The following is an 18,534-nucleotide window of genomic DNA, read 5'->3' on the forward strand; positions in this document are numbered from 1 at the left end:
AGACTCGAGTCACTGACCTCACCAGACTGTGCGACGGCCAATAATCGGGTTGGTGTGTCGGCACCTTTAAGGAGCAGAGAGCGGTGTTCCCTGGCACATTAGATGGAGGATTAAGTTGTGTATAGAGCTGGGCTGTTATCACATAGCACATAAACAAGCTGAACACTCAGACATTAGTCAAACACACACATGAACGAAGTGTGTGTGTGTGTGTGTGTGTGAGAGAGAGAGTTCCAGTGTGAGGGGAGGGGGTGAAATGCGCTATGAGGCAGCGATAAAGAGATAGAGATTTGTGGTTTGCTGGTGGCACTTATTCAGGCGAGAGTTGCGACGGATTCTCAAAGGCTCCATGGGGTTTGAAATGAAAAGGCTCCAAACAAGCGTGGATAGTTATCTGGGTGACGCTCTAAATATTCATATCCAAATCCCAGCAGTGCTCCAAAAATGAAAAAGAAAACTCACAATCAAGCCGAGACATATCACTCAAAACAGATTACGCCCCCTTGTTTGGAGACTCAATCTGAGAGTTGACAAGAAGAATGATTCTTTTGTGTTGTTCAGCAACCTTGGGTTTCTTGAAAACAATCCAAACTAAATGTATTATTATTATTATTATTATTATTACTACTACTACAGGGATGCTGGTGAGCAGAATAAATTGGAATGTCTTTTTCTATGTGGCTCTTATTTTCTGCCATTTTCTTGCCACTTACTGAATGAACCGGCTCTGGTTGCAGTCATTGTTATGGCATTGTGGGTTTGACCGTTGCTGTCCATGTATTGTCAGCTTGTAATCTCACTGTTTAAAGAACAGAAGCTCATCAGTCTGTACTCACTGAAAATCACTCTGGAAAAGACCAGGAGGATTATCAAGGTATAACTTTTCAAACTTGCCTTATTTTGCCTTCTTCCTGCCATTACACCAATCGCTTCTAATCATGATTTACTTCACTATACAATTATTTCTCTTTGAATGTGCATGACTGCTGCTCTCCAAAGAAATCTAACAGAGCAATTAGGAAATCAAACAATTGAGCCCCAAAGCACTCACAACCTTCCATTTTTGGCCACACCAGCGGCGTGTCTCTACGGATGGAACCCTTTAATCCAGACTGAAATATCTCAACAACTAATGGATGGCTTGCCATGAAATTTGGTACATATATCCATGGTGCTGAGAGGATGAATCCTAATGGCTTCGGTTATCCTCTCCCTTTTCCTATACCAACACCATGAGGTTGACGTTTGTCGTTTTGGGTGAAATGTCTCAACAAGTGTCGGATGGATTGCCATGAAATTTACAACCATTCACGTTCTCCCTTAAGAATGAATCCTACACATTGGTGATGCTCTGACTTTCACTATTTTTAGGTCAAAAAGTGTCCAATACTTAAGTTTATGACCACATACCTGCAAAACTGATGACATCCCCATCAGCCTCAGCTGTACTTTGTGTTTAGCCCGAATTAGCAAATGTTAGCATGCTAACACGGTAAACTAAGATGGTACACTTCACACCTGCTAAACATCAGCCTGTTAGGATTGTCATTTTAAGCATGTTAGCATGCAGACGTTAGCATTTAGCTCACAGCACCACGATGCCCAACTACAGCCTCACAGAGCTGCTAGCATAGCTGTAAACACTGAAGTCTTGTTAACTGGACAACACATTGTAACGTGGCCTGCTTACATCTGATTTTCCCATAAAGGGATAGTTTGAATCTCTTGAAGTGTGGTTGTATGAGGTACTTATATATTAGTGTCAGTGTATTATCTACAGCAGGGGTCTTCAACGTTTTTTAAGCCAAGAACCTCTTTACTGGAAAAGGGATGGAGCAGGGACCCCCTACTACATATATTGTATAAAATGTTGCATTAAATGTTGCCTACAATAACGTGTAGGGCAGACTAAAACCTTTATACATACCTTTTTTGCATTGAATACTAAGCTATTGAAATAATTGTTGGAATGATTTTTGATGTTTGTGTGGCATAGTGAATCCTTAGGAATAACTGTATCTGTTGATGGCCTTACCTATAGGCCAGTAAGCCTATCATCAGTGGGGATTTATATTTGCTAATAATATGTTGGATTCATTTTAGGACTTTTCAAATTTTTTTGAAAAAAACTTTTAAAAAAATGTAACTATAATTTGGAGGCCCCCCTGCACTGACTCTGAGGACCCCCTAGGTGTCACGGCTCACCTGTTGAAGATCCCGGATCTACAGTACATGGCGGTCAGCACGTCCCCCAGTTTGGAGAAGCAGGCAGGAGAATCGGCATGGAAGCGAAGCAACGTACTGCTGTGGACAGGGGCAGCAGCTAAATGTATTTTAGCCACCCATTAAAAAAAAAAAAAAAAAATATCTGTTTATCTGTTTATTTATCTGTACGATATATTTAGAATGTTTTCACTAGTTTACCTTGCCGGCAGCCCTTTTCAACGGAGAACTGATCCGTTGTAGACATCAATGTCACTTCAAAGCCACCAGACTCCTGTAAAATGACAGAGGAGTCTGGTGGCTTTGAAGAGAGAAATATGACGGCTTGAGTTCCCAGCAGAGAGGGCTGCCTAAAGGCAGGGTAAAGCTGAAGCAGAAGCAGGGCTCTGTGTCTGAAATAAAGACTGCTTCCACTAATATCTTAAGGAATTGAATGTGATTTTCCAAAATATAACATTCAACTTTAGGGAAAAGGAGAAGGAGATCAACTTTATGACAACATCAAAGGCCGTATATTCAATAAGTGAGGCAATTGTTTTGACAGTCGTCTAGTAATTAAATTGATCACGAGATGAGATGTGTCACGATCTGTCAAACTGACAATGAACTGATCACGTTGTAGTTGTTTGTGGTAATTAATGTCAGGAGAAACAGAACACCTGACAAACCTGTGTGTTTCGACATGTTTAGCTGGTTCTGATATTTTCCACCTGGCATCACAAATTGTGGAAGTGAAAGCGAAAGAAACATTTAACATAACAGGGATTCAACTGATGCCAGCTGTCTGAAGTAATAAACATCACAATTACATTCCGAATTCAAACTAATTTATTCAAACCCTACTTTTTAAAAACTGGCCAACATCTGCTGCAGTTTATGTTTGGTTCATTTCAAATTCACCAGTGGATCTCTGTCTTTCCCTGAGGCTTCAAAATCAATTTAAAATCAAATGAATACTTTTAATTTCAAGCAAAATTATGTTATGCTGCTTCTTCTAGATACAAATAAGGTGGGTAATTACTAGAACTTTCCTATGAATACGTGCTCATGACTAACCAAAATGTTTACAAGCATGAGAAGACACTAACGGGGGAAAGGACAACAGAGACAGATGCTCCTCCGATTTCATTATCAGCTCTGTGTGTGGGACGCTGCGTAGGTTGGCCTACACAGAGCACCGATCAGCTCAGATTAATATCCCCCTTGGTCCAACCAAGCCAATGACATCATTGCTACTAAAGTATCCTTGTAAGCCTCTGCCTCCTACCCAGAGTGCATTGCAACAACTGTGAGAGGAGGTGTGGATATCGGTGGGACTGCCGCAGGTACCCGACATACAGCTGCTGTTGTAAATAAAATAAAAAACGCCCCCCTTTAAACAAGTGCACAGTCACTCTTCTGTGATTCAAAACACACACACACACACTCCACCTCACAGCTCAACCGCAGCAGCAAAAAGATGCAACCTGGACCGTTTAGCCCTTGCTCCGCTCCAGAAAAAATGCTGAAGTCTGTGCTGTGTTATTATCAGCGCGGGCAGTCACGCAGTAAATGACTGGCCTCTCTGCTAATACAGCACCAGTCCCTACACTGGCTGGGAGGTAGGCAGGCAGGCGAGCTGGGTCCAGATGTAATCACTCCCAAGATAGAGGTGGGAGGCAGACAAGGGGGGGGGGGGGGGGGAGAGGGATTGTGTGCTATGCTAGTTTAGAAGTGGCACAATCTTGCAAAACACACCCAGGCAGGCTCACACACATGTAAACCTTGTGTGGTTGCAGGACGGAGGGATGAAACTTGCAGAGACTTGGAGTTCCAGGTACAGCATCGGCCCGGAGGCGTGCGTGTGTGTGTGTGTGTGTGTGTGTCTCCAGATGCATCACCTGAAGGCTTCCCTCTCTCCCCTCGTCCCTCCCGTCTCCTCAGACTCACAGCCGCTCTCTCTTTACTTAATCCAGTCTCAGAGACAGACGCCTCACTCTATTACAAAGCTTCAAGAGGATTGAGCGAGCACAAATATTACAGGCGCCCCCCTTACATCGAGTTGCTCTCAAATGTTGCACACAATGCCTCAGCTCGACTGAAGCTTGAAAATCCCTCGGTACCTCTATAAGCTCTTTGATGATCCTTTCCGAATATGATTTCATAGTTGAAACAAGTAAGAGATCTTAGCTTTCAATTAGATATACCTGTTTGGGCTACGAAAGCAGAATCTGTAGGCAAAGGGACAAGATGTTGGTATCGGAAGCACTCTGGTTTCTGTTTGTAGTCCGTTTGTAGTCCGAGTAGTATTAACCAATCACGTTTGAGCGGGCTTTGGTTGCATGCAGGTAAACAGTCCGTGAACCAGTCCAGAACCCCAGAAGTATTGGCAATTGCCTCCGGAGGCTAAATCGTCGTCAGACAGAGCTCACAGGTTTTCATTTAAACGCAGGCAGCGAGGAAGCAGTCAGTCAAGGTCTTACAATACACTTTTGGAAAAACACCTGCTGTATTTCTCCCTCTTCCCACCTTCTACAGCTACAGCGAAAGAAACGAACTGAAAATCCATATCTTTTATCATTTTTATTCCCGTTATTAGGGAGGGGTGGTTTTATTAAGGTTTTAATTTGACATAGAATGAAAACGAAATGTCCCTGGACAAGAGACAGCATGAGAGCTAGAAAGAGAGACTTCAACTTTCATCGACTGAGCTGAGAAAGGTTGAAGGTAATCAGCCACGAGACAGTGGACAGTTGGAGAAAAGATCAGAGGCCATCTTTGAATAGCCAGAGGGGTGACTACCTCCTGTTATCGGGTGACCAAAGTTCCACACTTACAACTGTCAACTGAGCCAGCTGATATATATTGATGCTGGCAAATTAATATCATGACACTGATTCCAATTCTATTACCCAGCGTTGTAGAAATTCTGTCACTGCTGTGTTACATCATTTAGTGTAGTGTTGGATGTTTTAAGGATGAGCCAACATTCCATTGAAAAAAAGAGAAATGGAAGAAATAAGAAATAAGCAAAAAGAAATATCATAATCACCATATTAAAACCCATTTTAAATGTGCAGTTATGCAGCAGCTAATGACATGACATCTCACAGTTGTGTCATTGTAACACTGCATGCTGTCCGGCTCATGAGTTGTCCAGGTGCAGAGAAAGACTATGAGCGCAAACTAGAGCAAGCGATGGAGGGAAGAGTTTTCACTGTAAATCAAGCTCAAAGAAATGTTGAATGTTTTGTAAAGTATTGTGACATAAAAAGGCAGTAAGTCAAACAAATGCTCCATTTTGGTTGCCTGAAAGCCCAAAGATGCATCACACGGGAACCTACACACCGCTGCAGTGCTTTTCCTTCTCAGCCGCGCTTTTCCATATTTATCTCCGGGGAGAGGCGGATGAGAGGACACCCAGCAGGCTCCGGCGTTCAGCGAGATGATTAAAATGTTCATTAACACTGATTCGTCCAGGTGATGAAATCTGTCGCACACCCCTGCTGCGCCCACATGGAAACGCCTGTGAGGTATTACGCCTGCAGAAGCCTAAATCCGACACGTGGGCGGCAATCGGGCGGTGACCACCTGGCCCCACCTTTGGGAAACAATATGCGATGTCACCTCTCTTGTGCCAGATAAACAAACAGTGTCTGTTGAATTAATTGGCATATAAACACACAAAACAGACTCCCCTCTGCTGAATAAATCAAAAGACCCTCACACCTTTGAGCTGGTAAACATGGCCAATCTGTTGGATTAAGACCTGAGAGGCTAAACAATGTGAGCTGTTATGATCTGCGGCTAAATGTGTGGGGCACAATTAGGCTCAATTCACATTGAGAATGACTCATCATTTGCTCTTTTACAGTCGGCCTACCGGGACGTAAATAACTTTATAACATAAAGCACTTACACACCGGCTACAGCAGTTTCATACCCACCTACAGCCGCTAATGCACAGTTTAATTTAGGCCTCAGACGCACACGCCCATACACACCGTGTCTCACCTACGCTCACTCAGTGGGACATGGGACTGATACAGTATGTGAACGTGCACACATATGCACAATTGCCCTGACAAAACACATACCTACACACATTTGTTTAATAACGACCGCCCCCCGCCCCCCCTCCCTCGCCACTGTGACCTGCTTTTCTCACGCTAACCCCCCAACACACTCAGCTTCTCATTAGTGAAGAAGTAATGAAAATCCACCTCCATAATAACACGTATACACACACAAACACACCATGGTTTTTACAGCCCCAGAAAAAGCTACACACATCCAAAGTTTTTATTAACATACTAACAAACCTTCACACTTTCATGCCAGGCTTGCGCACACGCGCACGCGCACACGCACACACACACACACACACGACACCTCACACCAAGATGCCTGACCTCCCTGAGGCCATACAAGGGGCGAAGTGGAGCTCACTGTGGGACAATAAACGCAGATCTGTGTGTGTAATGAATAAGTTACACACTCCTATTAGGGCAGGCAGCGGTGACAAATGCCTCTCATTCACTCATTAGGCCACTGGCTGTCGGATGAAGCAGGAGAGACCAAGGTGCAGCAAGGGAAGCTTATTGGGTTTTAAACGGCCATGTAATCCATTTCCTTATTGGAGATGAATAAGCTGCCATCAGCGGCGGGTTTATTTATGAGCAAATTAAACACGTACGCAGTGACAGGCAAAAAGCAGAATGAATCAATGTGCAAGTCTGCCACATGTAACCCTGGTGGGGAAATAAACAAAAGGGGTTTAGTTTGAATGTATTTACACATACAGTATAACTCATAAAAGAAACAAACTACATTAGGCTTACAAAAAAATATATAATAAACATATATACACATATACACACATATATATATATACACATATACACACATATATATACATATATATATATACACACATATACACATATACACACATATATATAATATATACATATATATATAAATATATATACAATTATATATACACACATACAAATATATATATACACATACATATATATACATATATAATATATACATACATATATATAATATATACATACACATATATATATATATAATATATACATACATATACACACACACACATATATATATATATATATATATATATATATATATATATATATATATATATATATATATATATATATATATATAATGTCTTTGAAAGACAGACATTTTTTAAAAGTTATTTTAAGGCAAAAAGAAGAAAATGAATGGTTGAAAATTTGCTGTTTCTACCAGAAAGAGCATTACTGTAAAGGAATAATGGACTGTCTGGATAGAAATGAGAGGAAAAAGAGGTATCACCAAGCTCTTGACAAGAAAATGGAAGAGAGGGAATTCCATCTCGCGAGACTAACTGCCCTCTGACCCATTATTGATCTCCTCCAGAGTCCTCGGCGTGCCCAGCCAGCACTTAACAGGTTAATAACTCCTGATCCCTATCCCGCCACTGGCAGGCCAATCATTTTTATATACAGCACAGCAGGCCAATTTCAGCTGACCACGTGAAGCGATCAGCCCTCTCAGAGGGAGGAGAAGGAACCCGTTTCCTACAGGTTTGGTGAACCCCCCAGAGAACCAGTACCCCAGGAAAAGCAGTCAGTCAAACAGCAGCTGGTCAACGAGCCAGCCATTAAACCTCCCCCTGGGAGAGAGAAACGCACTGAAACATTATCTCCCGAGAGACAAAGAGCTTCCACTGATGACTGGACAGCGCAGGTTCTCTTTCTTATCCAGTCAATGCTCTTGTTTCCACCCTGACCCTATCATTGCACCGATTCAGACAAAAGCATTCTATCTCAAGTCATGCCAACCTTAAAGGTCCCATGTTGTGCTCATTTTCAGGATCATACTTGTATTTTGGGTTTCTACTACAACATGTTTACATACTTTAATGTTCAAAAACTCATTGAATATACCTGTATTCACCTTCTGTCTGCGCCCTGTCTCTTTAAGCCCCCCTCCCGAAAAAAAAAGGCCAGTCTGCTCTGATTGGTCAGCGTTAGCGGGTCTTCTGCATCTGTGCTCTCTGAGGTAGATTTACTAACACTAGCACAGTTTACGCTGCGTCTGTTTACGCGAGTTTATGCTTCCTCATTTTGCGTAGTATTTATCAAACCTGACACCCATCAGCCAATCAGCGCATACTCCTCCCTCTAGCGTAATTAGCGCGCCTCTAAAAGAGCAAAGAATGGGCATCTATCATGGATCTTCCTACGGGAAAAACTTAAATTTAGTGACCATGAAATTGACCTATTAGAGCATGAAGTAACAACAAGCCTGAACATATTACAGGGCAGAACATCCACACCCTCAGAAAAAACATTTGATTTGGATTGCCATAACAAATAAAATCAACTCGTTATCATCTACACAGAGAGAAGTGGAGGAGGTAAAAAAAACAACAAAAAAAAACAAATGGTGGCAAGACATAAAGCGCAGAACAAAAGAGAAGGTAGCGTACAACCGGGCACAATCGAGGAGAACCGCTTCAGGTCCACCAGAAATAGACACGCTATCTACTACTGAAGAGGTGGTGCAGCAAACACTCATGCCGAACAGGTGGAAGGTGTGGACTAGAGATGGTCCGATACCATTTTTTCCTTCCCGATACCGATTCCGATACCTGAACTTGCGTATCGGCCGATACCGAGTACCGATCCGATAACAGTGTGTCATATATTTTATTATGTTTTAACAGCTGTATACTACTATCCCTGTATGGATGTGATGTGATTTCTATCTTTGTTGTCGGTCTGGCTCAGGTTAAACTCTTTGTGAAACATGAACGCCCCAGAACTTTCTTTTATTATCCAGTTTGACAGTCAGTTATAACAGAAAAAGAACATAAACTACTTTAACGTAGATTTTCTTTAGGGCTTTATTACGTGGTATCTGATCGGTGCATAAACTGCAGTACTTCCCGATACCGATACCAGCGTTTTAGGCAGTATCGGAGCCGATACCGGAACATCTCTAGTGTGGACGGCATAGATACTGCTGAGATCTCTGCAGAGAATGAAGGTATGTGTGGTCTGTTATGACACTGTTGTGTTGGTTTTATGTATGTATACATATGTTTATATCATTTATATGTCAACCCAACCGATGGGGTTAAGTCATTAAAGAGAGTGTTATATAGTTAAATAATTGCAAAATTGTTTATCAAAAATGGAACAGACATGGAGGCGGGTTTACTTCCTGGTTTAGACCTGCTTTTAAGAGGCGGAGAATTTCCCCCGTAGAACAGAGGCGCTCTTACTGGCAGTCTTTGTAAATACCGCGGAATATATAATTAGGCGCACTTTACGCGCATCCTCCCATCTTTTTGGGTGGAACGCCCACTTTCCCCATGACCCTCCCACAAACGCATACTGAAAGCGCAACTTGTCTCTTCTCGCTCATGTGGCAGGCAATCTACGATTTTACCCAAGTGCGCCCTGCTTGTAAATAGCCCGCATCGGTTAAGTCAGTCTTTGGGAACAATTAATGCCTGGAAACAGGCGCAAACGGCTTGATAAATCTAGCCATCTCAATCCACAGAGCGTTTTAAAACTTTCACAGTAGTATTTTACAGTTTGTATAGCACCTGGACCTCACCACGCTTAAGTCAATGGACTGCCAACACTAGAGCCCCTTCTGATCTAAATTTATATATGTATCTATATATACATAACGTATCTACACATCCAGAGTCTGAGAGGAGAGCTGCCATGTTCGCATGAGAGAATGATGGATGTCAGATGTCAAAATGATGAAACTGGGTGCAAAAATACAGCATCTGGTTGACAGAATGCATTTAGAGCTATGTCACATGGCAAAGGCTTTAAAATCAGTGTCAGATCGCACTGTGGACAGTTTACATAAAATGCATTGGCCCTGACCTCCTACTAACATCTGTACAAGCATAATAAATACTGTAGGTGTGCAGAGGACTTTCATATTTCATAGGGATGCTCTTTCAAGGCCCCAATTTATGTTCAAAAAACTTGTCCAGACTTATTATGTTTGCGCAAACCTTCAAAGATCTTCAAGAGCCATGGGATCTGTGCAAAAGTGGGTTAGTTTGTGTGTGTGTGTGTGTGTGTGTGTGTGTGTGTGTGTGTGTGTGTGTGTGTGTGTGTGTGTGTGTGTGTGAGATAATTCTACATGTGCTGCTCCGTGTCTCTCCCTGGAGATTTCTCTTCATCTAACGTCTGCTTTACATTTAACATGACTGTCACTGATACACTACAAGTTCTCTGGGGTTCAGCTAATGGCTTCTCGTAATGACACACATAGAAAATACATAAAGACGCACGCACGCACGCACGTACACACACCTATCAAGAGCATCTAAACGTTCAACTCAATTTGACATCACGCAAATTGGAGCTCCACTTATGTGACATGAAAAGTGTATGTACGTCCTGTCGTCTACTATAGGGACATATGCAGATTTTCACAATGGATTCATGCATGTAACACGCTTTTGGACAGTACTGTAATACACATTCACGTAAAAGAACACACAGCAACAAAAACATACTGTTCTCTATAAGTAGAGCGGGGAAATCCCCCAAACAAACAGAGAAAGACAGCTTCAGGGAGCAATAATTATCACCACTCTGAAACAGCAGAAAGGAGAAGCGTCCTTTGTGGGATGTCAGTGTGGCTGACAGCTCCTGAGGAGCGTACGAGAGATCTGCGGCGCTATCATTAGACAGGAGGGGTTTCAAAAAGGTAGCGCACTGATCACGGGGAAGCATACTGACAGCACATGAAAAAGGGGCGCTTGCGTATAAATTCATCCTCCTCGATTTTTGCTCCCCTCTAAACTGCTCACACACTATTCCTCCTCCTCTACTCCCAACACACACACACACACACACACACAGACACCAGAAAACTGTGCTAGTCAACATCAAAGTGTGATGGAACGAGGCACATCATTAGCAGGAGAAGACAGAGGCGAGGGAGGATGAAATCATTTAGACGCCGCTGTGGAGACGGAATTACTACGCCTGTCGGGATGAGGGGAGCGAGGATGGAAAGAGAGGGAAAGACAAGAGTGATGAAGGAGGGGTGAAAAGGGAGAGGGGAAAGGGTACAAATGATGGGAGAATGAAAAAGTCAACATGAGCGAGAAAGATAATGAGTGCCGGTAAAACAAGAAGGGCAAAAAAAACAAAACAAGAGGAGAGCCAGAACAGGTTTGTCAAGACTTTGCAAATGAGCTGGGTGATGGCTATTTCCTGATAATAGATGTGCCTTGTCATGTGTCAGGGAATCACTATTTCTCCTTCCAATCATCTCCCATCGTCAGCGTTTCCTCCCCGCCGCGCTCTCCGGTGTCAGCGGGCCAGGCGGCCGAGTTTGACATGCTGAACATGGTAATTGCCGGGAAGCAGAGGGATGAAATATGAAGCCGTTGTGATGTTTTAAACATCACAAAGTTGCCTAGGTCTGTGGTCTTGGTTAACACACGCAGGGTTGTCAACTCACCTGAAAACATTACTTGACTGTTTGAACTCAAAAAGAAGAAGAAATACTGAACAACTTCCTCTTTTTATAAAATATATCAGAATTGTTTTTTAGTCAGTCCCTTTAAATGTGTCTTGAAGAAACATTTTTTGGAGATTGGTTGGGAGTGGTTGGTCTCAATGGGCCCCATCTTCCAACCGGCGCAGCGCAACACAAAGCCCGACGCAAGTCTCTTTGCAATTTTAAGACTGTCCAGCGGCCGTGTCGTTTAAATAGCAAATGCACTCGCGTCCATCTGTGCGCCCATGGGCGTGCTGGTCTTACAAGGTGTGTTCAGGTGAATTCTTGCCGTATTGCTATCTTGAGGCAGCGGGAAGTGATGGCGGCATTGACCAACAAAAACCTGTTCTTAAGTCAATAGCGCAGCATTTCCGTTGTTATTTAACAGCACATTAGTAAAATGTGCCTAGGCTTATGCACAGCGCGCGCACACTATGCTTGTTACACACACACACACGGGCACGTAGCAGGACACAAACATGCAAAAAGATTACAAATAAAAATATTACGGTGCAAATCCGCCATCATAATAGCAATGCGCCAAGGTACAATCGTGCCTGGCTTTTAAAGGGAATGGGAATGAGACACTGACACTGATTATTGCATGTTACACCCAAAACACACCTATGAATTAATGAAGACACTAAGTACAATTCTTTTGAACTATGTGCCCGGCACGCGGACCCTTTTTTCTGCCGTTATACTAGTAAAAGTGGATTTGGACACGCCCTAAACGCACCTGCGCCGTGCGCCTAGATCGCTAAAATAGGGCCCAAGTTCTTCCCTGTGGAGGTGTTGGGAAGAAATGCACCTCCTCAACTTTTGAGTTAAAATATGTCTTATTCATATATGGTGTTGTCTGGTCACTGGTAGCTTTGCCTACATCCGGCTGGTAAGTCTTTAATCAGGAATCACCGTCTTTTGTTTCAGAGTTGTAGGGTGCGTGCCATAAATATACTACTACTATTAGTATACTATACTACTTTAATACTATAAAAGATGAGCAAAATAAGTAATGTAATTACTTTTTCAACGAGCAGTGAGCAATTGATTTTAGTCGTTTTAAAAGACTGATGATATAATGTTGTCTACCAAAGTTTTTTAATACATAAAAGGTACTTTTTGAACAGCGCGCCAATTAATTCTTTTTATTGGCACACGGTCGTTTCTGGCAGGCCGCCCTTCTACAACGCGTTTCACAGGCAATTACAAACGATTCTACATAGGTGGGGTTAATTATACATAACATCAGTCCCAACAGAGAAAGCCACAACCTATCTAGTGCATTAAGTCTTATATTTTTTACCAAACCTTTTGCCATGTCATGCATGCCTAGATATCTCTATTCTTTGGAATGGTATTGGAATATAAATGTAAATATAACTCTTACGTCACTGTTCACAGACCAACATCCAACTTCAATTTTGACCTACCACACCTGCCGTAGCTGTCTGATTGTCTGCCTGCTTGTTTGACACATTATTTTTAATTTTATCAAGGGTCAATTCTGACAGGAATGATGTTGGAATAAACTGGATCTTTTTTCCTTCCTATGTCTTCCCTGCTGGATTAATGTTGCAATATTGAAAGGATTTATAGCACCAAATAGTTGTTTTTATGACCCCAAATAATAAAATAAAACATCATTAACTTGATATTACAAAGTTCCCCACATTGCTTTACCTCGCTGTCTCACAAAAACATAAAATAAAACTCAAACACATAAACCCTCCGGGGCGTCACAGATAACCGCTCTCCCTTCTATCCCCCAAAATGCAATTAGCCATTGTGTGGCCCTCTATAATCTGCCATGTTCATTTTATTTGCCTTTGATACAGCAGGGGCTTATCTCGCCAGTCTTTACACAGAGCACGGCGTACATCCCCCTGGCAACACGAAAAAACAAAGTCAGAGTTATCAAATCTAGCCAAAAAACGACAAACAAAAAAGAAGGATAAGTCGGAGTAAGAGAAGAACACTTGCACCGTGAAAAGGGAGGTTAGTCATCTGGGCCTCTGAGAAATGCATCAGAACTGATCTTTGATGTGAAGGAAACTGATGACGTTACTTTATCTATAAGTGTTTCTGTTTGAGAGCAAAATAGATGGACTGGGACACAGACAAAAATGAAATCTAATATCACATAAGTGTGTGTGTGTGTGTGTGTGTGTGTGTGTGTGTGTGTGTGCATGCGTTACCATCATCGCCCTGGCTCCCCTCTCTCTTCAGCATCTGTACCGCCCCCACATACTTCTTCAACTGGACCTTTAGGACCTCATTCTCCCTGCACAAACAGAGACACACACAGCTTATAACCAGAGAACACAAACAGTAAGGAGGCCATAACTACAACACGTATGCAAACTTTGTCAAATATCCAGTAATTCATAACAGACTAGAGTCAGACTTGTGAATTTAGATAAAATAATCATCTGCTGGCTGCTGGTTATCACAGTAAAGTTGCTGCCATGCACAAAGTGACAAAAAGGTACATTTTTCTGTCCAACAACTGTGGGAGCTGCATCGAGCCGGTCACAGGAAGTTGTTTATGACAGCATGCGGTGGCGGGAGACAGTGTGAAACTTGCTGTGACATTTGAAATCTAATCCAGGTGGTCAGAGTAAGGTATATTTACAGAGATGTGCCTTGACTGGCTTTTTCAACCTCTACAACAACAGGTGGACCGTCTTCACATCTGATACTAACATGAATGTTTGATGACTGCAACCAGATTTTTTGCAAAATCCTAGGTAGAAATGCACTAACTATGCATTGAGGATTAGATAATAAAAGCTAGCTGTGTAGGTGGCTGAGATATATTTGGACGTGCATTTTTTTTTAAATATATATACGAGCTGCAAAAACAGATAATTAACTTTTGCATGTATATCCAAGCAGTAAGGAAACAAGTGGCAGGGCAGTCACATATTAAACTGGAATTATGCTTCTCTGAAGATACACATCTGAAAAAAAAAGAAGGGTATTATGGGTAACCATACTCAATACCTTCAAGTTATCAACTGAAATAACCCAGTATTACAACTCCTCCAGTCAAACGGCATATCTGCATTCAATCCTGTACCCAGATCTAAAAAAAATATATATATATTTGATTATGATTGTCTGATGAAGTGTTCTTTCATTTAATGCGACGTGTGATTGACCCACTATTTCAGCAGCTAGTGGTGGCATTTTACGCAAGTAAATGCTTCCATTCACGTGACAGGTATGAAGAAGGGGGGAAAAAAACAGGTATAAAATCAAGTCTTGGTGTTCGTGTCACTTTAAGGGAACTGGTACTGGTATCATCATTTTTTTAAACAATAACCAGCCTTACTAACCGAAGGTCACAGGGGCTCGCAGAATTGTCAACACGCACATCTTTTAAATCTCAACAACATGTTGTGTTGACCTGCGTGTGAACCAAGTCGATTTATTGATTAACCGCCAAAACAGAGACACAAAAAAAAAGTCTAAAAACAAGTAGGAAAAAAGGGAAATTTTGTGGTAGGCCTACAACACACAATTATATTTAAGAGTGAGTCCAACTTTGTGGCGACAGTTTAGGGAAGACCTTCGCCTGTTTGAAAGTGATGATCCCTTCGGCCACAACAGTAGTTTTTCATATAGAAATGGTTTTCTGGGGCCATCCAGTTGGCTAAGTGGTTAAGATGTATACTGTATACTAGTGAAGTCAAGACACCCTAAACCGAGACCACGTCATCACCAAGACTAGAGTGTATCGAGACCAAGTCAAGACCAAGACTTTGAGGGGTTGAGACCAAGTCAAGACCCAGACCAGTGCCAGACAGCCAGAGCTTCTCCTGTCTTTCACATTCACTTTCTTGGGATTGCATGTTAAGGGGGTGGGGAGAGGGGGTTAAAAGGAACACAATTAAAATTAGAAATGAGTCAAGTTATTGGTAGTCTATATCCTCGACGTTCCACTTCCGGGATTGCCGTCGGATATGTCACTCTTTTCAGCCGGATGTCCCTCACCTTCCGCTTTCTTTGTGTTGTAATTTTAAACTCTGGTGGATTTCTGAGGACTCTGGTTAACTTCTCCTCAGATCTCTGCAGGGTAAATCCAGACAGCTAGCTAGACTATCTGTCCAATCTGAGTTTTCTGTTGCACGACTAAAACAACCTTTGAACGTACACATGTTCAACCAAAACAAGTTCCTTCCCGAGGCTATTTTGCAGAGGCTCCGTTGCTCCATCCAGCGCTTAGCACCGCCCATGACGATTGTGATTGGTTTAAAGAAATGCCAATAAACCAGAGCACATTTTTCTCCCATCCCGGAATGCTGTGTGGACTAGCCAGACCCTCCTCCGCAGCGCTGTGGTCGGAATGTCCGGCAAAGCGAGACTAAGTTATTGGTTGGATTTGAAGTAGGAAGTTTTACATCCAATCACAGTAATGTGGTGGTCTCGACCTGTTTTGAAATAAAATCCTGAGTCCTCTTCATCCGTGACCGAGACCAAGACCGAGTAAAAATGCGGTCGATTCCGAGACTAGACAGAGACCTTCAAAAAGTGGTCTTGAGACTGGTCTTAAGACCAAGACTGATCTCGAGTACTACAACAACGCTGTATACAGTAACCACAACGTACTGGGTTTGACATCGCCCAGGAACCCCCTCGCATCCCCCTAAAAATGCCAATAAAGAGAAATGACTCTCCTAGTTTGGAGTGAAGGACTGACTGACTTGACTGGCCCTGACCTCAACCAACACATTTTGGATGAACTTAAACCTGCTGCAGGCCAGGTTTCATCGGCCAACAATCAGTTTAACGTGACCAAATACTTGCAGCCAGGCAGTGCGTGTGCGTGCTGGACTGCAGATGAGGAACGCAAACACAAAGACAGAGTGATAAAGAGTGAGAGACAGAGGCAGTCTCTTTACAAGCCGTAACCGATTGAACATCAACGACTTTGGGGAGGAAATCAATCAGTTGGAGTGCGCATTTATGCCCTTGGCAGTTACATTTAACAGCCTTTGTCTTGCTCCGCCGCCGTCCCCCCTACCCTCCCCCCCTTCATTTGGTGCCCTGCTTATCAGCCCTCATTCCCCAACAACAAAAGAGGCGCTTGCCTGGAGACCTCCTGAATCCGCATGACTAGCTCTCTGAAGAGCTGTCCACGTCACAGTTATCAGAACCACCCGCAGCCCAGACGCTGTTCCAGCCTGATTAAATTATAGCAAATACACGCCGCTTCCTCTAAGTGTGTGTGTGTGTGTGTGTGTGTGTAGCGGCTCTGGGAGATACGCAGACATTCTGATGCGTCTCATTTTACTGAGAATGAGTTTTGTGTCTGTTGGCACACCAGCAGGCAGATTACAGCATTTGACAAAATGTGAGTGAGGTGGCAGTGATACTAGCTGCTTAGGTAAACAATGCACTTATAGAAAATGTAGAGATTTTACTTATTAGTACCTCAATAACCTCAGCTCTTTGGTCTTCAGATGACACGTCTCATCAAGGGGTGTAGTGCTATTTGTTTAAGTACCGGAGCGCACCTTTGACAAAGTTTACATACGTTAGTCATCTAGAACTATAACATTTCGGGACGTGTTGCTGCCTTGTCATCTTTACTAGTTATCAGTTAGCTATAGCATGAGGGAAAAAAATAATTTAAATTGTATTCACTGTGCCGCTCAAAGGCTACTGCCAGCAGGTACCGGCAACTTCCAAGGTGGAATGTTTTCTTCCATGTTACTGTAATGCATATCGTTGACGTGACATGAATTAATCAACACACCTTAAAAGTCAATATGATGTAAAGTATATATTGGACCATTCCATTTGTTTGTATTGGCTCTCTTGCATGACGTACGCTTTAGTGATGATTGGATCTTCAAGCCCTTAAAATAATATGAATTTTAAGGAGATTATGCGAACTGAGAATATTTTATTTTGTCACTTGAAGAAAAGAAATGGCGGAGCGTCATTCCGGTGCACTACAATCCTGCACTTTGTATTTACAGTGCCTTGTGATGTTTGTCGACCTTATAGAGATATTGTAAAAGCTGCACTAATCAATATTTCGACATTAAGCAGCACCCAACTCTTTTCTTACATTTGGCTTGGTCAATATCGACGACGTTTCATTTCCGAGATTGTTCAGGTGCCGCCGGAAATTCCGCCTGATTTCACTCTTTTCGGCCGGATGTCCGTTACCTTCCGCTTTTTTTGTGTTGGCATTTTAAACCCTGGTCGATTTAACTGCTCCTCAGATCTCTGCAGGGTAAATCCAGACAGCTAGCTAGACTATCGGTCTAATCATAGTTTACTGTCGCACGACTAAAACAACTTTTGAACGTACACGTTCCACCAAAACAAGTTCCTTCCCGAGGCTATTTTGTAGAGCTCTACAAAATAGACAACGGCTAGACAACGGCTCTACAAAATAGATTGTGATTGGTTTAAAGAAATGCCAATAAACCAGAGCACGTTTTTCTCCTATCCCGTAATGCTGTGTGGACTAGTCAGACCCTCCTCCTTCCTGTGGAATAGGTCTGGCAATGCGAGACTACATTTGGCTCCACAGAGCTTTTTAGCCTTTTTAGCTAGTTGTTTTGGTTTTTCGACCCAGAAATTCTGCTCCGGTCAAGCCCAAAAACTAAGGGGGTAAATCAATACAGAAACCAGTCAGCAAATTATTGTAATGTAAATTCATACCAGAAGAAATAAAAGTGAGGGAAAGACTGCACCAACATCTGGGAAGCTGTAATAAAGTGCAGTGCGCATTGATTGTCA

General features: G+C 42.5%; 1 protein-coding gene across 2 annotated transcripts in view; it reads right to left on the reverse strand.

Moving 5' to 3' along the window:
* Positions 1–18,534, reverse strand: part of snx29 (sorting nexin 29) — a 183,218-nt gene that overhangs the window by 128,387 nt on the left and 36,297 nt on the right. For both annotated transcript variants that reach the window (XM_078280045.1, XM_078280046.1), the window contains exon 14: positions 13,971–14,056. In XM_078280045.1, the coding sequence (XP_078136171.1) occupies positions 13,971–14,056 (86 nt within the window). The remainder of the gene's footprint in view (positions 1–13,970; positions 14,057–18,534) is intronic.

This window comes from Sander vitreus, chromosome 21 (genome assembly GCF_031162955.1).
Source record: "Sander vitreus isolate 19-12246 chromosome 21, sanVit1, whole genome shotgun sequence".
In the NCBI taxonomy this organism is placed as follows: domain Eukaryota; kingdom Metazoa; phylum Chordata; class Actinopteri; order Perciformes; family Percidae; genus Sander; species Sander vitreus.